This window comes from Gigantopelta aegis, chromosome 6, assembly GCF_016097555.1.
Source record: "Gigantopelta aegis isolate Gae_Host chromosome 6, Gae_host_genome, whole genome shotgun sequence".
Taxonomy (NCBI): domain Eukaryota; kingdom Metazoa; phylum Mollusca; class Gastropoda; order Neomphalida; family Peltospiridae; genus Gigantopelta; species Gigantopelta aegis.
Window position 1 is genome coordinate 18,051,305 of NC_054704.1, and position 21,004 is coordinate 18,072,308.

The 21,004-nt window shown below is 37.0% G+C and overlaps 1 protein-coding gene across 2 annotated transcripts in view; it reads right to left on the reverse strand.

Annotated features, from left to right (window-relative positions):
• The window catches only part of LOC121374343 (inositol hexakisphosphate kinase 1-like), a 37,056-nt gene that overhangs the window by 15,385 nt on the left and 667 nt on the right, over positions 1 to 21,004 (reverse strand). Inside the window, exons 1-3 of one of the 2 annotated variants that reach the window (XM_041501415.1) lie at positions 16,503 to 16,765; positions 10,971 to 11,229; positions 3,465 to 3,639 (exon numbers count right to left, since the gene is read on the reverse strand). In XM_041501415.1, coding sequence (XP_041357349.1) covers positions 3,465 to 3,639; positions 10,971 to 11,163 — 368 coding nt within the window. In that variant the 5' untranslated portion in view covers positions 11,164 to 11,229; positions 16,503 to 16,765. Of the gene's footprint in view, positions 1 to 3,464; positions 3,640 to 10,970; positions 11,230 to 16,502; positions 16,766 to 21,004 lie in introns of those variants that run through there. The other variant, XM_041501416.1, reaches the window with a different exon arrangement.

Here is a 21,004-nt window from a genome sequence, read left to right on the forward strand (position 1 = left end):
AAATTTGCAAAAAGCGTCCCCTCCTCACCAAAGCAAGATATAATAATTTAACAAAAAACTTTGTTCTCTTAACTAGTTACCCTCCAAGTTTTAATGTGTTTGGTTAAACCGTGTATTTTTAATTATTAAGAAAATGTGTTGCCAGTCTGCCGAAACTGTCCACAGCCGGGTACAGAAACACAGAAATGTTGGAAAATATTATACCGTTGCCACATACTGACAATCACTTTACAACTAATATGTCGACAATATTATTATGTAATCTTTGCATTTATTAATATAAAATACAACAGACCCGTAGGAACTGGGGAGGGGCGGGCCTAGGGGCTTGTTCTCCATCACACACTCTAGGATGAAAATGTATGTTTTAAGTTTTCACTACTTTGCATAAATAAGGATGATATAAAGATAAAAATCTAGTTTGTATCCCTCACTAGAGACTGTATTCCCCCTTCCCCCACTTCAAATATCGTTCCTACAGGCCTATACAAATGTAGGTAATATGTAGAGGGTGAGGTTAGGAACCAGTTCCTTTTATCTTTAGGATTTTGTAATCATGATTTCAAACCAACTGTTTTTTGTAGTTTGCTCCACATACTGACATAAAACACATTTGTTATATATTGGAATAAAATAAAAATAGTTACAATATATCCAGTGTTATTTTCTTTAATCATTCATGAAGGAATTACAGGTAAAACAAAATAACATATGATGCTTATTCCATGTGGTAACTATTGTTAATTTTGCTTTAAATTGCTAGATGCCAAAAGTGATTAATTATATTATTTTATGGTAACAGTCGAAAATTAGACGACCAATTGTTTCAACCTCTGCCAAAGGTACCAGGTTTTCTGCCAGAAAATAATTTGAGGGTACGTAATAAAACAGGCCCGTAAGAACTGGGGGGGACGACTTGTGAGCTTTTCTTTATCACATTAATTTTTGCCATTGTAACCAAAATCTGATGTAGAGTTTATACCTGGTCCGTCAGTGCCCCCCCCCCCCCCACTCCCCCCATCCCAAGTCGTTCCTACGGGCCTGTAAAAACTAAATATATTCAAAGGAGTATATTCGGTGGTTATAGGTTTGAAATGTTTTTTTTATTGAACATTTTATTTCATGCACTTTTATAAAAATTTTAACAGCAATTATGTTACTATAATCTATCGAAAAAATTAAACATTATATATATATATACACATTAATTTCTGAGATTTTTTAGTACATACATTAAGTGTACCCTCCGCACCCTCTGGCAGAAACCCAGCGTATTAAAATAATTATTTGGTGTAAAGTATTTTTAATATGATATACAGAAAGCATTGAAAAGTACAATTTTATTATGCTTTAATAATCGACATTAGCTTTAAAACTAATTAAACATCATTCCTTCTGGCCACAGTACATATGTTGTTCCTGCCAAAGTGTTAGCATTTTAATTTTAATGACAACATACTGAACTGACTATAAACATTGTTAACTAACGTAATAATTCACGTTTTGAAGGTGTTTTGTTATAAGGTTAACAAACCAACTAGATAAAGAGACGTTAGTATGGAGTCATTATGGGCTGTTGGTGAAAATTAATTTGGTAATTATAGGTAAATAAATGTGAAGTTTAAATATTAGTATGTGAACAAATTGCAATACCTTTATTTAATGTATATCTTAAGTACATACTTGTTTTAATTTTCACATTGTAAATGTACCATAACCTGCTGTATTTAGTTGGTGTAAAGCCCGTTCGACGACAATAATGTGTCCATGTTTTAAAACAACTTTCGTTTCGATGTTGGCTGTTTCTTGGGATGTATTGCTGTTACTGTTGCAGTTAAACACTGCGCAGTTAACCATCATATAATTACGTCGACAGTATATAATAACACTAATTATCTTGTAAATTAAATTTCCGATAAACCTGGAGACAAAAAAAAAATAGACAACTAAAAGGCACAACCAAAGAATCAACACGTGTACCGGTATTGCTTGGTAACTCTCACCGATGACATATTGCCTCGCTTTTGTTCAGATCTATGCACTTCTGTTTTTACCCCAAACCTAAGACGCGCAGCTGACCGGTGACTTGCAGCGTGCCGGGCGTTAAGAGTAATGCGGTCTTTGACGCTAACTTAATCCATTAAACACTACATGTCTTTTGGTATCCAGTCTCCTTTAAGGTCGACGAAAGTCACTTTTCGCATCCTTGTTTTGGCTTTGGACACAATAAATATAGTATATCTCACCATAATTTCACCTGAAATCCGTATTTCGTAAAAGGTACAATTTTTTAATCACAAGATTTTCTTCAAACACATTCAGATGCATTAGTAATGTTCAAACAAAACATGGGTGGGATGTAGCCCAGTGGTAAAGCGCTCGCTTGATGCACGGTCGGTCTAGCATCGATCCCCGTCAGTGGACCCATTGGGCTATTTCTCGTTCCAGCCAGTGCTCCACAAATGGTGAAACAAAGGCCGTGGTATGTACTATCATGTCTGTGGGATGGTGCATATAAAACATCCCTTGCTGCTAATTGAAATGAGTAGCCTATGAAGTGGTGACAGCGGGTTTCCTCTCTCAATATCTGTGTGGTCCTTAACCATATGTCTGACGCCATATAACCGTAAATAAAATGTGTTGAGTGCATCGTTAAATAAAACATTTCCTTCCTTCGTTCAAACAAAACATATTCAAAAGCAAGTTTGTATTGGAATTTTTCCAGCATTCTTAAAACGAAAACGTCATGTACCCAGTTTATGATTATTGTAAGGAGATGCAAAGTGGTGTCATTGAAATACTGACATCATTCAAATTCAAAATTAGCTATATTATTACCAATGGTAATACCATGCTTCGCCACATTAAAATAAAAACTGGTCTACTAACCTTGACCCCTGTCAAAATTCTATAACAAGCAGACAACGCTGTTTACAGATCGGTATGTTTTCATTTTTCATAATTTTGGACACAAGCGTCTGTTTTAAGTTTTAAAAGATGAAAGAAATAAAAAGTAACTTTTGTCAAATATATATCAATTATTACTGTTGGATATGTTTTATTTATTGTGTACGAAGCCAAAATAAGGGTGCGAAAAGTGACTGTCGTCGACCTTAAATATATATAGATCACTTGGTGTACTAAAGCTTCTTTAATAATGCCAGACTGTTCCTTTTTCTCACATTTATCAACAGTTTTAAAAAACCCCAGTCTAATCTAAGAGCCTAGATATCAGAGTTTTCAGCTGACAATCAACTTGAAATACGGAAATTACAGAGAGTTTCGGTACAGGTAGGGTGTAATACATATATTAATTACCCACTGATCACAATATATTGGTATACCAATAATACTGTGCATGCCTAGTTATTGAGTGTCAAGTGTAACTGTGAAAGACACCAAATTAATAAATTAGCACACTATGTGTTTCGGATTCAGTATTGTAATATCAACTCATCACCTACGTTTTTGATGCTGCCACTGTGTCAGTGTCACCTCCATTAGACGCTGCAGACCCCGTGTCGGTGGGATCGTGTGACTGGCGCGAGTTGTTCATCAAGGTATCACACAGCTCCTGGGGGCGGCCTATCAGAGTTATGTAACCCTCGCTGTCTTCCTCTATCTGAACCTCTATCACACCTAAAAGACGTCAACAATTCCATAACAGACCCTGCATTGAAACAAACTGATTCCATCGTGAACTTTTGTTGCAATTTCTTCTTGATACTGAATTTTATTCTAAATTTTAATTTTATTTATCGGAGATATTTCTATTTATTGCCCTGTGTTTTCATTTAACTGTTGAAGTTTAGTATTGATGATGTTTATCACTTCATTTATGCATTTACCATAGTTTGACACCCTATAGCCGAGACCGGCCTCGGTGGCGTCGTGGTAGGCCATCGGTCTACAGGCTGGTAGGTACTGGGTTCGGATCCCAGTCGAGGCATGGGATTTTAAATCCAGATACTGATTCCAAACCCTGAGTGAGTGCTCTGCAAGGCTCCATGGGTAGGTATAAACCACTTGCACCGACTAGTGATCCATAACTGGTTCAACAAAGGCCATGGTTTGTGTTATCCTGCCTGTGGGAAGCGCAAATAAAAGATCCCTTGCTGCTAATCGGAAGAGTAGCCCATGTAGTGGCGACAGTGGGTTTCCTCTCAAAATCTGTGTTGTCCGTAACCATATGTCTGACGCCATATAACCGTAAATAAAATGTGTTGAGTGCGTCGTTAAATAAAACATTTCTTTCTTTCTTTCCCTATAGACGATGTATTTTTCGTGCAAAGTGTCATTAAACATTCATTCATGAACATTCATTCATGAAACAAATTGAGGAGAGTGAGTACCGGTAATGGCTTCTCTAAATTGAATTTTGGGCGAGCTCTGGGTGTGTAGGATATTTTGTCAAATTATCTATTAAGCTCTAAAAATTGAAAGAAACCCACCATTATTTTCACCAATCATTACATGAAATTCTTTCATCAAATTAAAATAAAATGTGCCAGCTGTGTTCAAAATTTGCAATTAGTGAATTTGGGGAGTGCCAGAGCTAGCCCTGGGAGCCATTTACAATACTGATATATTTTTTTAATTCACATGCAAAGCGGAGCTAAAAATTTACTCTTCTTGAACTAGTCACAGGGGAGTGATGGGGAGCTAGAGTGATCACTCCCCTTAAACAGTGAGGTATGTTGTTGAAAAATGTTCGATGACCAACCATTATTATTAACATTATGCAGTGATCTCCAAAACTGCAATAGTGGATTGTAACGTGATACTGAACCAAATGGTCCCTGTGTACACAAACTACCTAATATCAGAAGAATATATCGTGGCATTAACTTGTCCAAAATCATGAATGTAACTTAACTATATGAACGAACGAATGAACGAACGAATGTTTAATGACACCCCAGCACAAAAATACACATCGGCTATTGGGTGTCATAAATGGTAAGTATATGAAAATATGAGCTGTGGGTGAAAAGTATAATACAATATATAAAATCAAGGTAAGTATATTTTTAAACTTTGTATAGAAGTCAAAGTTTTTTAAAAACTTTACAATTAATTCTGGAAGGAATTTAAAAGATTCCAAAACATTTCTGTTGCCAAAGATATCATTTCTCGTCGGCTCAAGATGATCACACTCCACCAAAATGTGGTGCACAGTCAGTGTACACTGACAATGTTCACACTGAGGAGGAGAGTCCTTCTTTAAAATAAATGAATGCGTCAAATATGTATGGCCGTTGTGGGCACGGCACAAGACTACTTCATCCTTCCTGCATCGCCTGTAGGATGACTGCCACTCTCCCAGGACTGCCATGACAGAATGAAGCTTGTTCACAACCGCACTGTCCCAATCGTCTTGCCAAGTCGAAAAGATATATTGGTTAATATGACACGGGGCAAGTTCAAAGCAGACTTGGCAGCAACATCTGCCTTTTCATTACACTTAATGTCAACATGGCTGGGTACCCAACAAAATATAACATCTTTATTGGCAATTGATAAAAAGACACACTTTCAATTCACCATCCCAACTAAGGGATGCTACAATTTCATGTACTGTAAAGCTTGGAGACACGAAAGTGAGTCTGTAAAAATAATATATTTGGATGCACATGAATCCTTGATCTGTTCCAGGGCTTTAATGATTGCCCAAATTTCAGCAGTAAAGACTGATGCTGAATCGGGCAATCTCATGGAAATTATTGCGTCTGATGGAAAAACACTGCATTGTGTGCAGGATGTATTGGCATTGATTTAATCTTTGTAGCATACTGCAGAGAAAGTTTTGCACGTCTAGCATCCAAACTAGGTTCGTGTGCATCGATGTACAAGCTCTCCACAGGAGATGTTTTAAAAGCACCAAGACAAAGACTAAGTCCCTGGTTGTGTATAGGATCTAGCATTTGCAAGTAAGACTTACATGTATGTGCTGACCCATACACAATGCACCCATAATCAAGTTTAGACCAAACTAAAGATCTAACCTTTTGATCTGCTCCCCATTCAGTCTTGCCAATAACTTTTAAGATATTGAGGGCCTTTAAGCCCTTCTTTTTCACATGCTGTAAATGCGGAACAAAAATAATCCCCAAAAATTTGGTCTCCTCCACAATTGGAACCGGATTTTTGTCCAGAAACAGCTGAGGATCTAAATGGTCACCTCTTTTCTGGCAGATATGCATACAGACGGTTTTTGACTTTGAGAATCGAAATCCATTGTCAGTTGCCCATTGCTGAAGTTTATTCAAACAAAGCTGCAACTGATGTTCAATGATACTCATATTGGACAATCTGTAGCAAATCTAAAAATTGTCGACATATAAAGAGCTATCAATGCCAGGTTTTAAACACTGGGTGATGCTGTTAATTTTCATGGAAAATAAAGTTACTGACAGGATGCTACCTTGAGGTACAGCCATCTCTTGTGAGTGAGAATCAGATAACGTAGATCCCACTTGTACCTTGAAAGACCTATTCTGTAAGAAATCTGAGATGAAGTCAGGCATACGGCCTTTTAGGCCCATGCCATGGAGGTCTTTCAAAATCCCCAAAAAGACAGATACCAAATGCTGGTTATGAATGAAAGCATCCCTACAAAATGTTTCAAATCTAACATAGTAACAAGATGATCGACCGTGCTACGTCTAGACCTGAACCCACACTGCATGTTAGTAAGCAATTTGTGGGACTCAAGATACCAGACAAGTCTACAGTTGATCATTCTTTCCATGGTTTTACAAATGCAACTTGTCAAAGCAATAGGGCGATAACTGGTAGGATTTGTTGGATCCTTACCAGGCTTAAGAATAGGAATGACAATGGCTTTTCTCCAATCAGAAGGAAAGTCACCCGAAATCCAGATTTTGTTAAAGATATTTGATAGAACCATTAAGAATGATTCAGGTACCGGTAAGTGTTTTAAGAGTTGATAATGTATTTCATCTGGTCCTATTGAAGTATCATGGGCTCTACGTAGAGCATCCTGCAACTCCTCCAAAGAGAAGTGCCTGTTGTATACTTCAGCATTTTCAGATGAAAAGTTAATAGGTTGCTTTTCAGCTTTATTTCTGACAGATGTAAAAGCATCTGTACTGAAAGAAGAAGAAGAGTTATGTGAGAAATTGTCTGCCAATGCATTAGCAATGTCACGATGAGACGTCACATCCGTGTCATTGACAGACAAATTGCGAACTGTATTATTGGATTCTTTTCCCTTGATTTTATGTATCCTATTCCAGACAGATTTCACAGATGTTGAGATGATTTCTTACTCTGTCTGTTAGCTTTACGAGCCTTTGTCCAAGCAATGCAATAACTATTCAGGTTATCCTCGGTAGGTTCGCGTTTGAACCTCTCGAGGATCCTGTTTCGCTCTTTGATTGCATTTTTGCATGTCTCATTGAACCATGGTTTACTGAAACGCTTTGGTACTGCCAAAGTCTTAGGAATAGTTTCCTCTGCAATATCTTACAAGATGGATGTGAACAAAGACATGGGATCATTGGCACCAGTCATGGCAGTTTGTTGCAGTTGAGTGCTGCAGAGATGCCGAAATTGATCCCAGTTTGCCCCTGTCAACTTCCATCTCTGAACCCTTTCAAGTGATGGAGGTCCATCATTCTCCAAAATAATTGGAAAGTGGTCACTACCACAAGGGTCTGGACAAACTTTTCAGGAGAAATCAAGACAAAGTGATGGACTCAATGGATGTGAAAAAACCACTTGCAGGATGTATGACTTTTATCATTAAGTAATATTAAGTCATTTTTGAGAATTAAGTCTTCTAATTGTTTACCTCTAGTGTTTATGTCATCGCATCCCCACAAAGTGTGGTGAGCATTAACATCTCCCATGATAATAAAGGGAGTAGGGAGTTGATCAAGAAGACCTTGAAAGTTCCCAGTGTTAAAATTGTAATTGTTTCGAGGGGGTAAATAAACTGAACAGAGAGCAATAGTTTTATGAGCCGTGACCTTTACAGCCACAGCTTGTAAATTTGACTTTAATATGACTTCACTCTGGGGAATGTTTTCATTTACAATAATGGAAACGCCCCCAGACGCTTTATTTTCACTTTGTTGACATTTATGGCAGAGATTAAATACTCTGATGTTAATACTGTCAGTATCCTTCAGGAAGGTTTCCTGAAGACACACTGCAAGAGGATTATAGCTTTGAATTAGAAGACTTAATTCATCAAAATTGGGCCTAAGCCCACGACAGTTCCACTGGATAACTTTATTTTCCACCGGAAGGAAGTATGGGTTTTATTTTTGGCTTTGCTGGTAGTCTTTGTGATTGGCAATGATCTGGAGATGAAATCTCCATATCATCATCACCGATATCAGCCAAAGTATCATACATATTGCTGATCGGGACTGAACGTAGTTCAATCTTTTTCAGCCTACCAGACAGTATTTCTGTAGCTTTCTTTGGAGATTTCTTTGTCATTGCCTGTCTTAGGAGACTAGTGCTCGACCTATTTGTAGGATGTTTAAAATCCATTGACACTTGGGTTTCAATTTCCTTTTGCTGGGGTGTAATTTTTTCTTTTTGTGCTGCTTTTTGCACCTGTTTATGCGCCCTCTCAATATCGGACAGTTTCTTGTACTTGGCTTCATCACAATGCCAGGTTAGGTCTGTGTTGACCGCAAAACTCTTTGTGGCAACTCTGACAACAGCTGCAGCTGAATATGACTTGTCAGCCACTGTCAGTGTTGCTGTCTCCACCAACCTCCTGGCATCCATGAAGGACAGTTTATTTTGTACCTTTACCTGTTGAACTTGTTTTTTCAGCTTCCACTGCGGACACTCTCACGAGTATGCACAGTGGTTGCCCTTGCAGTTGAGACAAAGTATATTGTTCTTACATGTCTTGCTGTCATGGTCAAACAGACCACAATGAGTACATGTAAGTTTTCCACGACATGTATTCTGACCATGGCCAAACCTCTGGCATTTGAAGCAATGCAAGGGGTTTGGAATAAAGGGTTCAACGGGAATATTAAGGTAACCAGCTTTGACAGATTGGGGAAGGATAGGGACGTTAAAGGTGAGGATACAATTAATTGTCGCTAACAAGTCATTGTTTCAACGAATCTTTATCCTCCTCACGGCAGTAACATCCTGAGAACTTAAATTTTCGCAGATTTCTTCTTCAGTAACACCTTCCAAATCTCTGCATCTGATAACTCCCTTTGACGAATTCAGGGAGGTATGCGCAGTTACCCTAACTGATACATTGCAAAAAACTGTTGATTTGAGGAGGCACGTAGAATGAATGAATGAATGAATGTTTAACGACACCCCAGCATGAAAAATACATCGGCTATTGGGTGTCAAACTATGGTAATGCAAATAAATAAAGTGATGATCAACATCAATATAAAAATTCAAGATTTAAACAAAAACAGTGTAAAGAACTGTGCAAAAACACAAATATGACAGACAGATACTAATTTTACTCAAAACTTTAATTGTGTGCTGTATTGGCCATTCTCAAAGAAAATGTTACACCCCTGCACCACGGTGAGGTTACAGCACGCGCAGGGGAGACACGTAGAATGTCTTTCAGTCGAACATTCGACCAAAAGGCCATTCTTAATTTTCTTGACAGATTTGGGTTCACCAGCCAAGCCAACAATTGCCTTTTGAATAGCAGAAGGAGATCATTTGTTCATTTGATTTCATGGACTCCTCGTCAGAAGACAAGAAGTCCGAAACTTTGGTGTGGACCCTTTTAAGGGTCCCATCTTTGTTTGTTAAAAGTTTTGATTTACCCATATTTAGGTTTAAACGGTTCATCAATCATGCTCCCCACCCACCACCGAGTCCAACAAGGGGACATGGTGCTGCGGATAACCAGCAGACAGCCATGCCAGGGATACATGATTGATATACTTGGGCATTAAGAAAAGAAATCACCCAACTGACCCTAGCCACTGCTCTGAGAGCAACACATGCATAAGATTATTCAAACAATGTTTGTCCTTGACAATGTAAACGAAACGAAAGTTGTATGCTCTCAAGTTTGGCGTGACCAGCCGATTGATCAGGTCAGGCCTACCTGACCGCTCATCTATTTGAACTCTGGGCCAAAGTGATGTATTGTTAGAAGTTATACCCACAGGTATATGAGTACAAGCAAAACAAAGTTCACTCTAAGCATTTATTATACTCAATATCTCAAGGCATTCTAAAATAAAAACATGTGGAAACTACATATGGGACAGACAGAAGGACGGAGATGAAACCTATAGTCCCCTCCGGGTGGACCGGAAGAGGACTAAAAATAATAATATTAAAGCTGGTAATTAATCATCTCAGTGTAATTTCTGTGGTTAAATTACTGTTGCAAAAACAAAGAGTTTGAATACAGTTACTGTAATGGTTTGCTAGGAAGGTTATATTATACAAAATGCAAATTACAGTAATAGCAGTGTAAATGAATATTAGTATAAATTATGATTTCTTCTTTTTTTAAACAAAATTTCAGGGCTACTAGTCAGGGCTTTAGATCTCACTAATTGATACAATGGGGACTGTTGTCTTTTCTGGGTGAAGGTTGTTTTAGTTCAGTACTGTCATTAACAGCTGCTGAAGAGTCGTCAATATTAAAAAATGCAATTAGTAATGTTACAATGATTTCGTAGTAGTTAAAAACTAAGGTCTGTCACTTTAAGAATACAGAAAATATTTTAAGCTGGGACAAAATCCTCCACTTCTCCGAACCATACTCTTTGATATAAAAAACATGGACTGAATTTACAAAGCCTGTTCAAGTCGTACATGCGTGTAACTACATACATTTACAATGCTTAAACATCTGCATTTAAGAAAAACAGGCTTCGTAACTTCTGCCTCATTTCTTTTTTTATTTATCTCAAAATGCTCACAAGTTCAAATTTGAAAAAGAAACTGCTTGTACTCTGATTCACAACACAAATTACCTCGGTATTCTGGTACAAACTGTTTGAGCTCATGTGGCAGGTTTTCATAGAACCGATGCTCGCGGGGCGTCAAACTTTTACACAGTGTCGTGTCGTCATACTGCAGCATGAGGTGGTGCCCTGACACCTGGTGGTCAAACAGATCGAGGTGGACTGGTTGCAAGTCATTCATTGTAACGATCTTCTCGAACATACTGTACCCTACTTCTCAAGTCACACAAGCATCTCTGTTAATAGTTTAATATCACTGGAACAGCACCTGGAATTGAAAGAAACAAATATGACAGTAAAATCATTGTGTTCACTATATGACATAACTTGAGATTGTTGGATTAAGGGTGAGTGCCCTACTTTTGTCTAAGGGACGGGACATAGCCCAGTGGCAAACAGCTCGCCTGATGCAGTCACTCAAGGATCGATGCCCGTCGGTGGGCCCAATGGCTTATTTCTTGTTCGAGCCAGTACACCACGATGGGTATACCAAAGGCTATGGTATGTGCTATCCTGTCTGTGGGATGGTGCATAAAAAAGATCCCTTTCTACCATTGGAAAAATGTGATGGGTTTCCTCTCTATGTCAGAATTACCAAATGTTTGACATCCAATAGCCGATCGTTAATAAATCAATGTACTCTAGTGGTGTTATTAAATAAATCAAACTTTTTATACAACTTTTACCCATCTCTGTATTAAAATGATGGAAAAGCTAAATATCTCATGTAAGATTCAAAAGCTTAACAAGGCAGCATATCCCCTGCCCTCAAAATAGTTTTTGGCCTTCTAGTATTCTAAAATTATTCATAATTATAACCAACCCATATAGTCAAATATTCTCTCCAAATAACCTGTAACATTACTAACGTGAAAGAAGCAATAATGACAGAGATTTATAAATATATATTAATGCAACTCAAAAAAGAATAGTGTATTATGTGACAAACATGAATATGTATGTGCACTTGCGTTAACAATTTACACCACTGCATCTCACATGGCATCCAAAATAGTAAACAGATACATGTGTAACTGTCAACAATTAAGACAAGTACAGTCATGACGGACATTTCATTTATTTCATTTCAACTTATTTTCGTGCTTATATTCAATTAAGATTCAAGCACACTGTCATGGGCACACATCTCAGCTATCTGGGCTGTCTGTCCAGGACAGGGAGTTAGTTGTTAATTGTGGTTAGTATGAGAGAAGAGGGTGTAGTGGCCTTACACCTACCCATTGAGTTGTTAAAACTCTCTCCGAGTGAGATGGTACTGGGCTGCGAATCTTGTACCTACCAGTCTTATGTCCAATGGCTTAACCATGATGCTACCAAGGCCCATGACGGAAATTGTAACCTGGTGATTTGACTCAGTATTATTTGTATTGTGTTATTACATAATACAGATTGAGTCATGTATGTACAACAATAGCTGGGAGTTTTTATTGGTACATGTATTTGATAATTTGTCTTATTCTATAACTTACCATGATATCCATGTCATATATCCATGTGATAATTTAGTGTATTAAACCAGTTAATAACGGTATGCAACTTTGCAAGGTCTCTAGGTAATGTGTTGCTGTGGATGGGTCATTTGCTTACAAGTCAATAAGACCTGTATACCTGAGTGTAACATTTTCAAATATTTAATTAAAATGCGTGACGTCAAAATAACTTGTGCTAATCGTGATAACGTAATATTACCGATGGAGAGGACTTTAGTACTGTAATTTACTAAAAATTTAATTAAAATTATATTTTAGAAGTGTTATAGGATAAATAGAATTTGCTACTCATGTTTTTTAGTATGTAAAATATCAACCTCGTCTAGTTAATTGGTATTTGTCTCGGAAGAGCCTTGACAAATACTGATTAACATAGACTAAGTTGATATTTTCCGTATTAAAAAATACTCATGACAAATTATCTACATAAAAACCCTGAGGGCTCAACCTGTACATGGCCAATTTAGTCAATTGCTATTTTTTTTATATACAAACCGGCTACAACATTTAGTCTTTAATAATTTTCAAGAAAAATACTCTACATCTCTAAATACTAATTAAACCAAAATTCCTTTCAGTGTGAGCCCTGAAAAACAATATGATCCTAAAGTGTTTAATATCTTGTTGACCTCATAAATGACACTGTGTACATCAGTAATCTTAACTCCTCCCCTACATTCTCATTTTATGATCCAAAAATCATTAAAACTATTTTAAAATTTGAATTTTAAACGATTAATAATTCTAAAAGTATGATAGATGCCTACTGGATAACTATCTGGTTATTTTTAATCTAGCTGACAATAGATGGTACATGTAGTAACCTGTAGTATAGAATATTGGCTGCTAAAATACATACATACATACATACATACATCATACAGACATACAAACATACATCATACAGACATACATACATACATACATACATACATACATACATACATACATACATCATACAGACATACATACATGTACATGTGTCTCATAAAAATAAAAATTTAATTTAATTCATCCTTTGTATACGTCACCCATTTCCCTTCTCCTCATCATTTAGTAAATATTGTAGGTAAACTATAAGGTATTACAAAATGTTGACATCCAATAGCCCATGATTAAAGGCATATTGTCACAGACCACTGACCTATTTAATGGTCTAACAAAGTATTACCTGAACAAAAATAATTTGATTTGTCCCTAAATGTACTTTATTCAACCATCTTCATAACCATCATACTCCATTTATTAATGAGATTTTGTAAAAATAATTGAATTATGGCAATAGTCCATAATTCAAAAACTAAAATTGCCGAGAGGGATGACATGGATTTCACTCCATCATGGTTCAGTTAAGGTGATGCAATAGCTAGATTTGGTTTCCAACAAATAATGTAATTTTTATTTATTATCCATTTTTAGACAAATAAGGTCCTTAAATCTGTGACAGTATGCCTTTAATAAGTGTTCTAGTGGTAACGTTAAACAAACAAACTTTTAAAAAACATTATCATTATGGGGAATGGCAATGACATTTGTCAGGAGAACTTTTAACATTCTCAAAATGATGTATAAATAAGGCTATTCAAAGGTTTTATTTTAAAATAAAATACAGCAAGTTATGGACATTTTCACTTCACTTCAAAATTTGTTCTTTCGGATGATTAAAAAGAATTAATTCCATCAAATATTTATGAATTACTAAAGGAAATACAGAGAACCAAATATAATGTTGGTCAAATGACCTTACTGTGACAGCAAAGGGTGATGCTGTTAACAAGGTTATATAGCGCAGTGAGACCAGTTTCGGTGAGCATTTAAGCATTTGGTTCCAAAGCATATCAATATTTATAAGCAGACAATTGTTATCTATATATCATCGAGTAACCGTGAACCGGCCTATTAACAGGAAATGGTTTCTGCACACGCGCATTGTAATGCACAATCAATTTGATGAAATAATGTTTTACCGTGTTCATTTTATTGTCAAAATCAACCAACAAATGTTAATATCCATGCCATTTTCTGTTATGAAGAGATTAAATGCATATCGTAGTCTAATGAGTAGCCTAGTAATGTTGACATTCTTCAGCTACTCCCGTAAACCGGGCTATTGTTTTCAATAGTGATGTATGTCACGTGACGTCACCAAAACTCTTATGCAATTAATCTGCAAAGCAGACGAGACTTTGACAATGACAGCGGTGTGCAAAACATTGTTTATTTATGTTTGTTTAATATTACAAGCTATTTAATATAGGGTGCACAGTACAGAATGGCCATCATGTATACATTTCCGTATGTATAAAGATATTTTAAATGTCTACTTGTCTTTTCCTCATTTGTGCACTTTGTTTTTGGGAAGGTTTTCTTAATTCAACAAAAGTATTTTGATGTTAAGGTTCAATCTATGCACATTTCTTAAAAACAATTCAAATGTAAATAGACTGGTTTATGGGGAAGCTTGGTTCATGTTTTTTCATGATAGATACCTTTTCATTAGTATTTCTTCATTTCAAATGAACTAAACTGGCTGCTATGTAGCAAAGTTTCTGTATGTGCGACAAGAACTGTACAGCATGTATCAGCCATAAATATTGTTAACTACGTGACCCATTAAGAGTGAAACATTTAGTGGTCTAGCTTACAGCAAAAACTTTTCTTAAAACTTTTCAGTATTTGTGATGAAACTGTTTTCAGCAGATACCATGACAATCATGTGACTTCATTAACAAGAAGTGGCAGGACGTAGCCTAGTGGTAAAGTGCTCGCTTAATGCCCGGTCGGTTTAGGATCGATCACCGTCAGTGGCCCCATTGGGCTATTTCTCATTCCAGCCAGTACTCCATAACTGGTGTAATAAAGGCCATGGAATGTACTATCCTGTCTGTGGGATGGTACATATAAAAGATCCCTTGCTGCTAATCGAAAAGAATAGACCATGAAGTGGTGACAGCGGGTTTTCTCTCAATATCTGTGTGGTCCTTAACCTGATGCCATATAACCGTAAATAAAATGTGTTGAGTGCATCCTTAAATAAAACATTTCCTTCCTTCATTAACTAGACTGGCAAAAATTATTTTTAAACGTAATTTTTTTTTTTTAATTACATATTTTGAAACTCATTGAAAGTATTAAAAAATGTGCCACGTCTATTGGCGAGTTAAGCTCAATCTTGCTATTTTGGGGGGGCTCATTTTAACTTTTTACACACATTTCTGTGAATGTGTAATTCTGTTTACTTTTCCCACACAAAAGTTAATACGTCAGAAATCTCCAAATGTACGTGCTGTTGCATGCATCGATGTAAAACAGGGCAATGTACAATAATTTTTAGGGGATGAGTTGGCGGTTGTAGCATTACAAACCAAATTTAAACACTATTATATATTATAATATCGGTAGTACCCCAACCGTAAGAGAGCAAGTCGGGTAATGAGATCGTCATAACTGTCATGCTCTCTTATGGTTACCCCCGAGTACTCTGACTGTAAGACAGCTAGATGAACATTTGGATGGTTATTAGCTCTTACAGTCAGAGACCAAGCTACGTTATATAAAGAATAACTAGTTAATGACGTCAGATATCTGCTTTATTCTGTGAAGGTAAGAATGGGAAATTTCTCATTCGGCCTGAACAGGATAAAGCAGATATCCGATGTCAGTAACTAGTTATTATTTTTATCCTGCAGACCATAAAAATTATGGGGAAAAGCTATTATTTCTGTCACATTGTACAATGACCTAGAGCAGGTCAAATGAGCAATTTTGTAATGAGGCTATGCATGTGATGTCAAAGTCATAATCTGCTAGTATAAGTTTACGACTTTGTTTCAGTCAGTCATCATAATCTGTCAATAGTCTGAATAGACAGTGGTTGCAGGATAAAAAAGGATGGGGGTGGGGGGGGGGGATCCGAAATGTCAGAATATGCGTTACGTAATTTATCGAACGGCTCCTTATGAACATTCCAATCGGTCAAGAGTTCCGTATTTACCCTTTCAATATATCATTTGGTTTTAAGTGTACTTACTCAACTATAAAAAAGGCTTGTTATAAATTAATAAATCCCTTCCTGGAGTAACAAACTGCATTGTTTCAGGTAAGATAACTCTAAGTCGAAGGCTCGCAAGACTGGTTTTTGCAACTAACGTTACATTAATGTGAAAATGATAGAAGACGGTGGTATCAGTCAATTCGCCTCCTATTTACGCCACGGGTCTCGTATACAGATTGGGAAATTAGCCGAATTATTATTACTGTGTGTCTGATCTTACCATTTTATATTCTAATTATGTATGTTGTCCAATGTATACCATGCCATGTTTATATGATTCATATATAAATAAATAAATGATTAAAAAAAAAAAAAAAAAAAAAAATATGCGGACCTGTCTATGGGAACTTGACTAAAAAGACCACTTGCTGTTAATCAGTTAGTAACATATTAAATATTAGCCTAGCAGTATTTCTAAACGTAAACTTCTTGTTCTAGCTATCAATGGGGCAGTAATCCAATTTAATTACTTTCAAGTAGCCTACTTTGATCATTTTGTATTGTGAATTGAATATCTAGCACAGTTAGTGAAATACCAATGTTAGACACAACATTTTTAGACAGGGCCATAGCTCTAGGATTGTGAGGGGGGGGGGGGGGGGGGAGGAGGGTAGGGGGACATGAATTCTTGGAACGAACGAGCATGGATGGCTCAAGACACTGGGTGGTTCGGAAGCATGCCTCCCAGGAAATTTTGAAATCTAGAGGCTCTGAAATACCATTTTGCAGCCATTTCAGGGAGGTTACATGCTTAAAACGTCAATATCAATAACCAGTAACGTTGGTATTATTTTTACCGGATTTGTTTGGGTTTTTTGGTGGGGTTTTTTTTGCAGTTGCCCCCCCCCCCCCCCCCCCCCCCCCCCCCCCCCCCGCTGCCCACGGCCCTGTTAGGTATAGTTAAACATTCGATGCTTATTAAATGTGAACAAATAACTATAGGACCAACAAATAGGAACGCCTTCGGTGGTGTAATGGTTAAACCATCGGGCTGTTAGGTCTACTGGGTTCGTATCCGTGTACTGGCCGGGGGGTGGGGAGGGCGGGACGTAGCCCAGTGGTAAAGCGCTCGCTCGATCTGAAATCGATCCTCGTCGGTGGGCGCATTGGGCTATTTCTCATTCGAGCCAGTGCACCACGACTGGTATATCAAAGGCCGTGGTATGTACTACCCTGTCTGTGGGATGGTGAATATAAAAGATCCCTTGCTGCTAATCAAAAAGAGTAGCCCATGAAGTGGCGACAGCGGGTTTCCTCTCTCAATCTGTGTGGTCCATAACCATATGTCTGACGCCATATAACCGTAAATAAAATGTTGAGTGCGTCGTTAAATAAAACATTTCTTTCTTTCTTTGCCAGAGCAGGTTTTAAGATCCGCGGGGCCTGTAGCACAAATAACAGCCGGTTCCCCTTCCCAGGATATATATATTTTGCAATGACCTGGGTAAATAAATGTACACATCATCGAGGCCCCCCTGAAGCGCGGGGTCCGTAGCACGTACGTGTGCTACTAGGATAAACCGGCTCTAGTACTGGCTCCCACCCAGAGCGCTTAACTTTAACGACGGATAGGCCACAGCACCGACTACTCTCTCACTAACAACTATGCTCAACTAATTACTAGTGCACTGTCAAAGAAAGGCAAACCAGATTACTGAGGTGTATGCCCAGGACAGCGTGCTTGACCTTGATTGGATATTAGCAGAACAATAAGTTATAAATGAAACGAAACGCCATGTGGACTGGAAACATATTAACATTAATGTTCAACCATTTCAATTTATTTTTGTGTTTATATCCAGTTAAGAAGAAGAAGTAGTTTGTTTTGTTTAACGACACCACTAGAGCACATTGATATATTAATCATCGGCTAGTATTATTAGCACCAGTGTACAGTACACACAGGAGAAGGGCTGGTAGGTGTTTTACTATGGCTAGTGAATTGTTAAAATCACCTATTCCATGTTCAGTGCTTTGTTTTTTTAAATCCTCAAACTCTAGGCGTTTGGTGCTTGTGGATAGTTGTGTATCAAGTTTTATGTGTATGTATCGGAGGACATCCGGGTACGTGTGTACGTATTTGCTTGTGTATGGATATATGTGTTGTATATTTTAGTGATTTCCCTGGAAATTTGGCAAGGCATGGTAGACCAAACACTTTTGAGGCATTTTCACCATTTTTGGGGCACTTGTTTTTCATTAAAAATACACAAAAATTAATTGAAATAAACATTAATGTAATTTATGTGCTGGCTTTAATAAATGAATGGCAAAAGATATAAAAGGCATATTTTATTATGTAATAATACCTTTTTGGGTGTTTTATAAAGGCAATTTTAGAATTAATTACTGAAAAAGGCTTGTTTAATCTCAGGGCAAGATTGTGCTAGACTTTTGAGGCATGGTGCTGCACCATGCTAAAACAAGCTAGGGAAAACACTATATTTATTATATGTACAGCATATACCGGTGATGAGAAAGTCTGGTATAGAAGCGCGTAGACGCATGTCATGCCAACATCTCGGAATGGTACACGGATCAAATACATTTCGAAAAACTTAGCTGGAGCCATAGAAAAGTTACCATCCATGAAGATGGTGTTAGCAGTCTGACTGTGAGGACGACCAGGCTCAGGATCTGTCACATCCAGTGTAGTAGACAGCGTAGTCAGGCAACCTTTTATTGTAATATGTAGCAGAGATCTAGACTGACATAATTATATCATACAGATTATTAGTTAGGGATTTATTCACTTATAATTATTGGGTGAAACAGGTGCATATGTTTTATGGGATACATTATAAAAGTTATTATTGCTAAAAAAAAAAAAAAAAAAAAAAATATTTTATTAATATATTTTTTGGGATATTTAACATGCATTATTATCGCAAAATACTTTTTTTCCTGTTTCCTTTCTTCCGCTTGTTTTTTTCCTGTTTCCTTTTTTCCTGTTTTCTTCTTTCCTGCATTAATTGTTCTCTGTATCGGTACGATATTCGGTATTGACACAATACCAATACAGATACCGATATCGAGCGGTATTTTCGGAATACTCGTTTTTAAATGCATGCCTGAGTTAAATCAAATTAAATTCCACACACAAGGCTCTCGTCTGATTTATACCCAACCCATTTTGCGTTCCTCAGATATATTGTTAGTGCTTTACTAAAGGCAAGAAATATTTTTAATACCAAAATTTCGGTAGGGCAGTAAGTATGTCCCGTCCCCAGGGGGCCTCTGATATAGGTAAACAGCCAGGGTATGTCCAAAACTTAAGGGGTTGGTGTGTGTGTGTGTGTGTGTGTGTGTGTGTGTGTGTGTGTGTGTGCGCGCGCGTGCCTATGTACAATGTAAATAATGATGTATATATAAAGGGGTGGTTCACCTGTATATAGTGTAAATTGTGGGGTTGTAAATGAGGAGTTTCACCTGTACATAATGTATATAGAAGAGATGTAAATACTAGTAGTGTGTAAAAAGTGTGTAAATATCAACAGAAGACTGTAAATAAATAATATTATGTAATATGATTCATGGTTATGTGTCTTATCTAGGCATTAATATTGTTTTCGACAACGGTAACAAAGCAAAAACAAAACAAACGGATGAAAAGTTCAAAATTCAAAATGTAGAAAAATAGCCCATAAAATTAGATATTGGTTGACAAAATACGACTTTTTTATCCAAGAAATAATAATTGTCAATCACAATAATTGTCATTTATACATCAGTATTAGAGAAAAACGAACATGTACACACACACACACACACACACACACACACACACACACACACACACAAAACGCGTGTGCGTAGTAAGCTACTTCAGACACACACGCACTGTCGCGTTCATGCACGCATTGTCCTTCACAAAGGCAAATGAAAAGTATAAAAGGCACAAAAATAACCTCTAAAAATAGTTTCTGGTTTACAAAATATTCAATATTTCAAATATATTTTCCGTAAATTACACATATTTCGTTAACAACTTTTGTTATTATTAGTCTCTGGATTTATTATCCTACTATTTATAATCAAGAAAGAAGTAAAGATATTGCAAACCTCGCAAAAAATATAGTATCCAGAGTGAATATAATTGTCATTAATAATTCAGTATTAAACAAACACGAACCATGTAATCTGTGGTATTAACTATAATTAGTTGGTTCTGAAGTCGATATTACCAACACCTAGGTTAGACTAACAGCAGATCCCTTGAAATCTGGGGGGCTGGGGGGAGGGCAAGACATTGACTTTTTTGTCACATTATAAATAAATAAATAAAAAACAAAGTTGGTTTTGTTTAACACCACAAATAAAAACCAAGTGCCTCTGCCACACCATGGTGTTTAATCCCCCCCCCCCCCCCCAACACACCCCGCCATTCACATATAATTCTCCTTTTTCCGATTAAGTTTTACTATATGCCACCGAGGCCAGTAATACACATATAATGATTAACCGAATTAGTAACATAC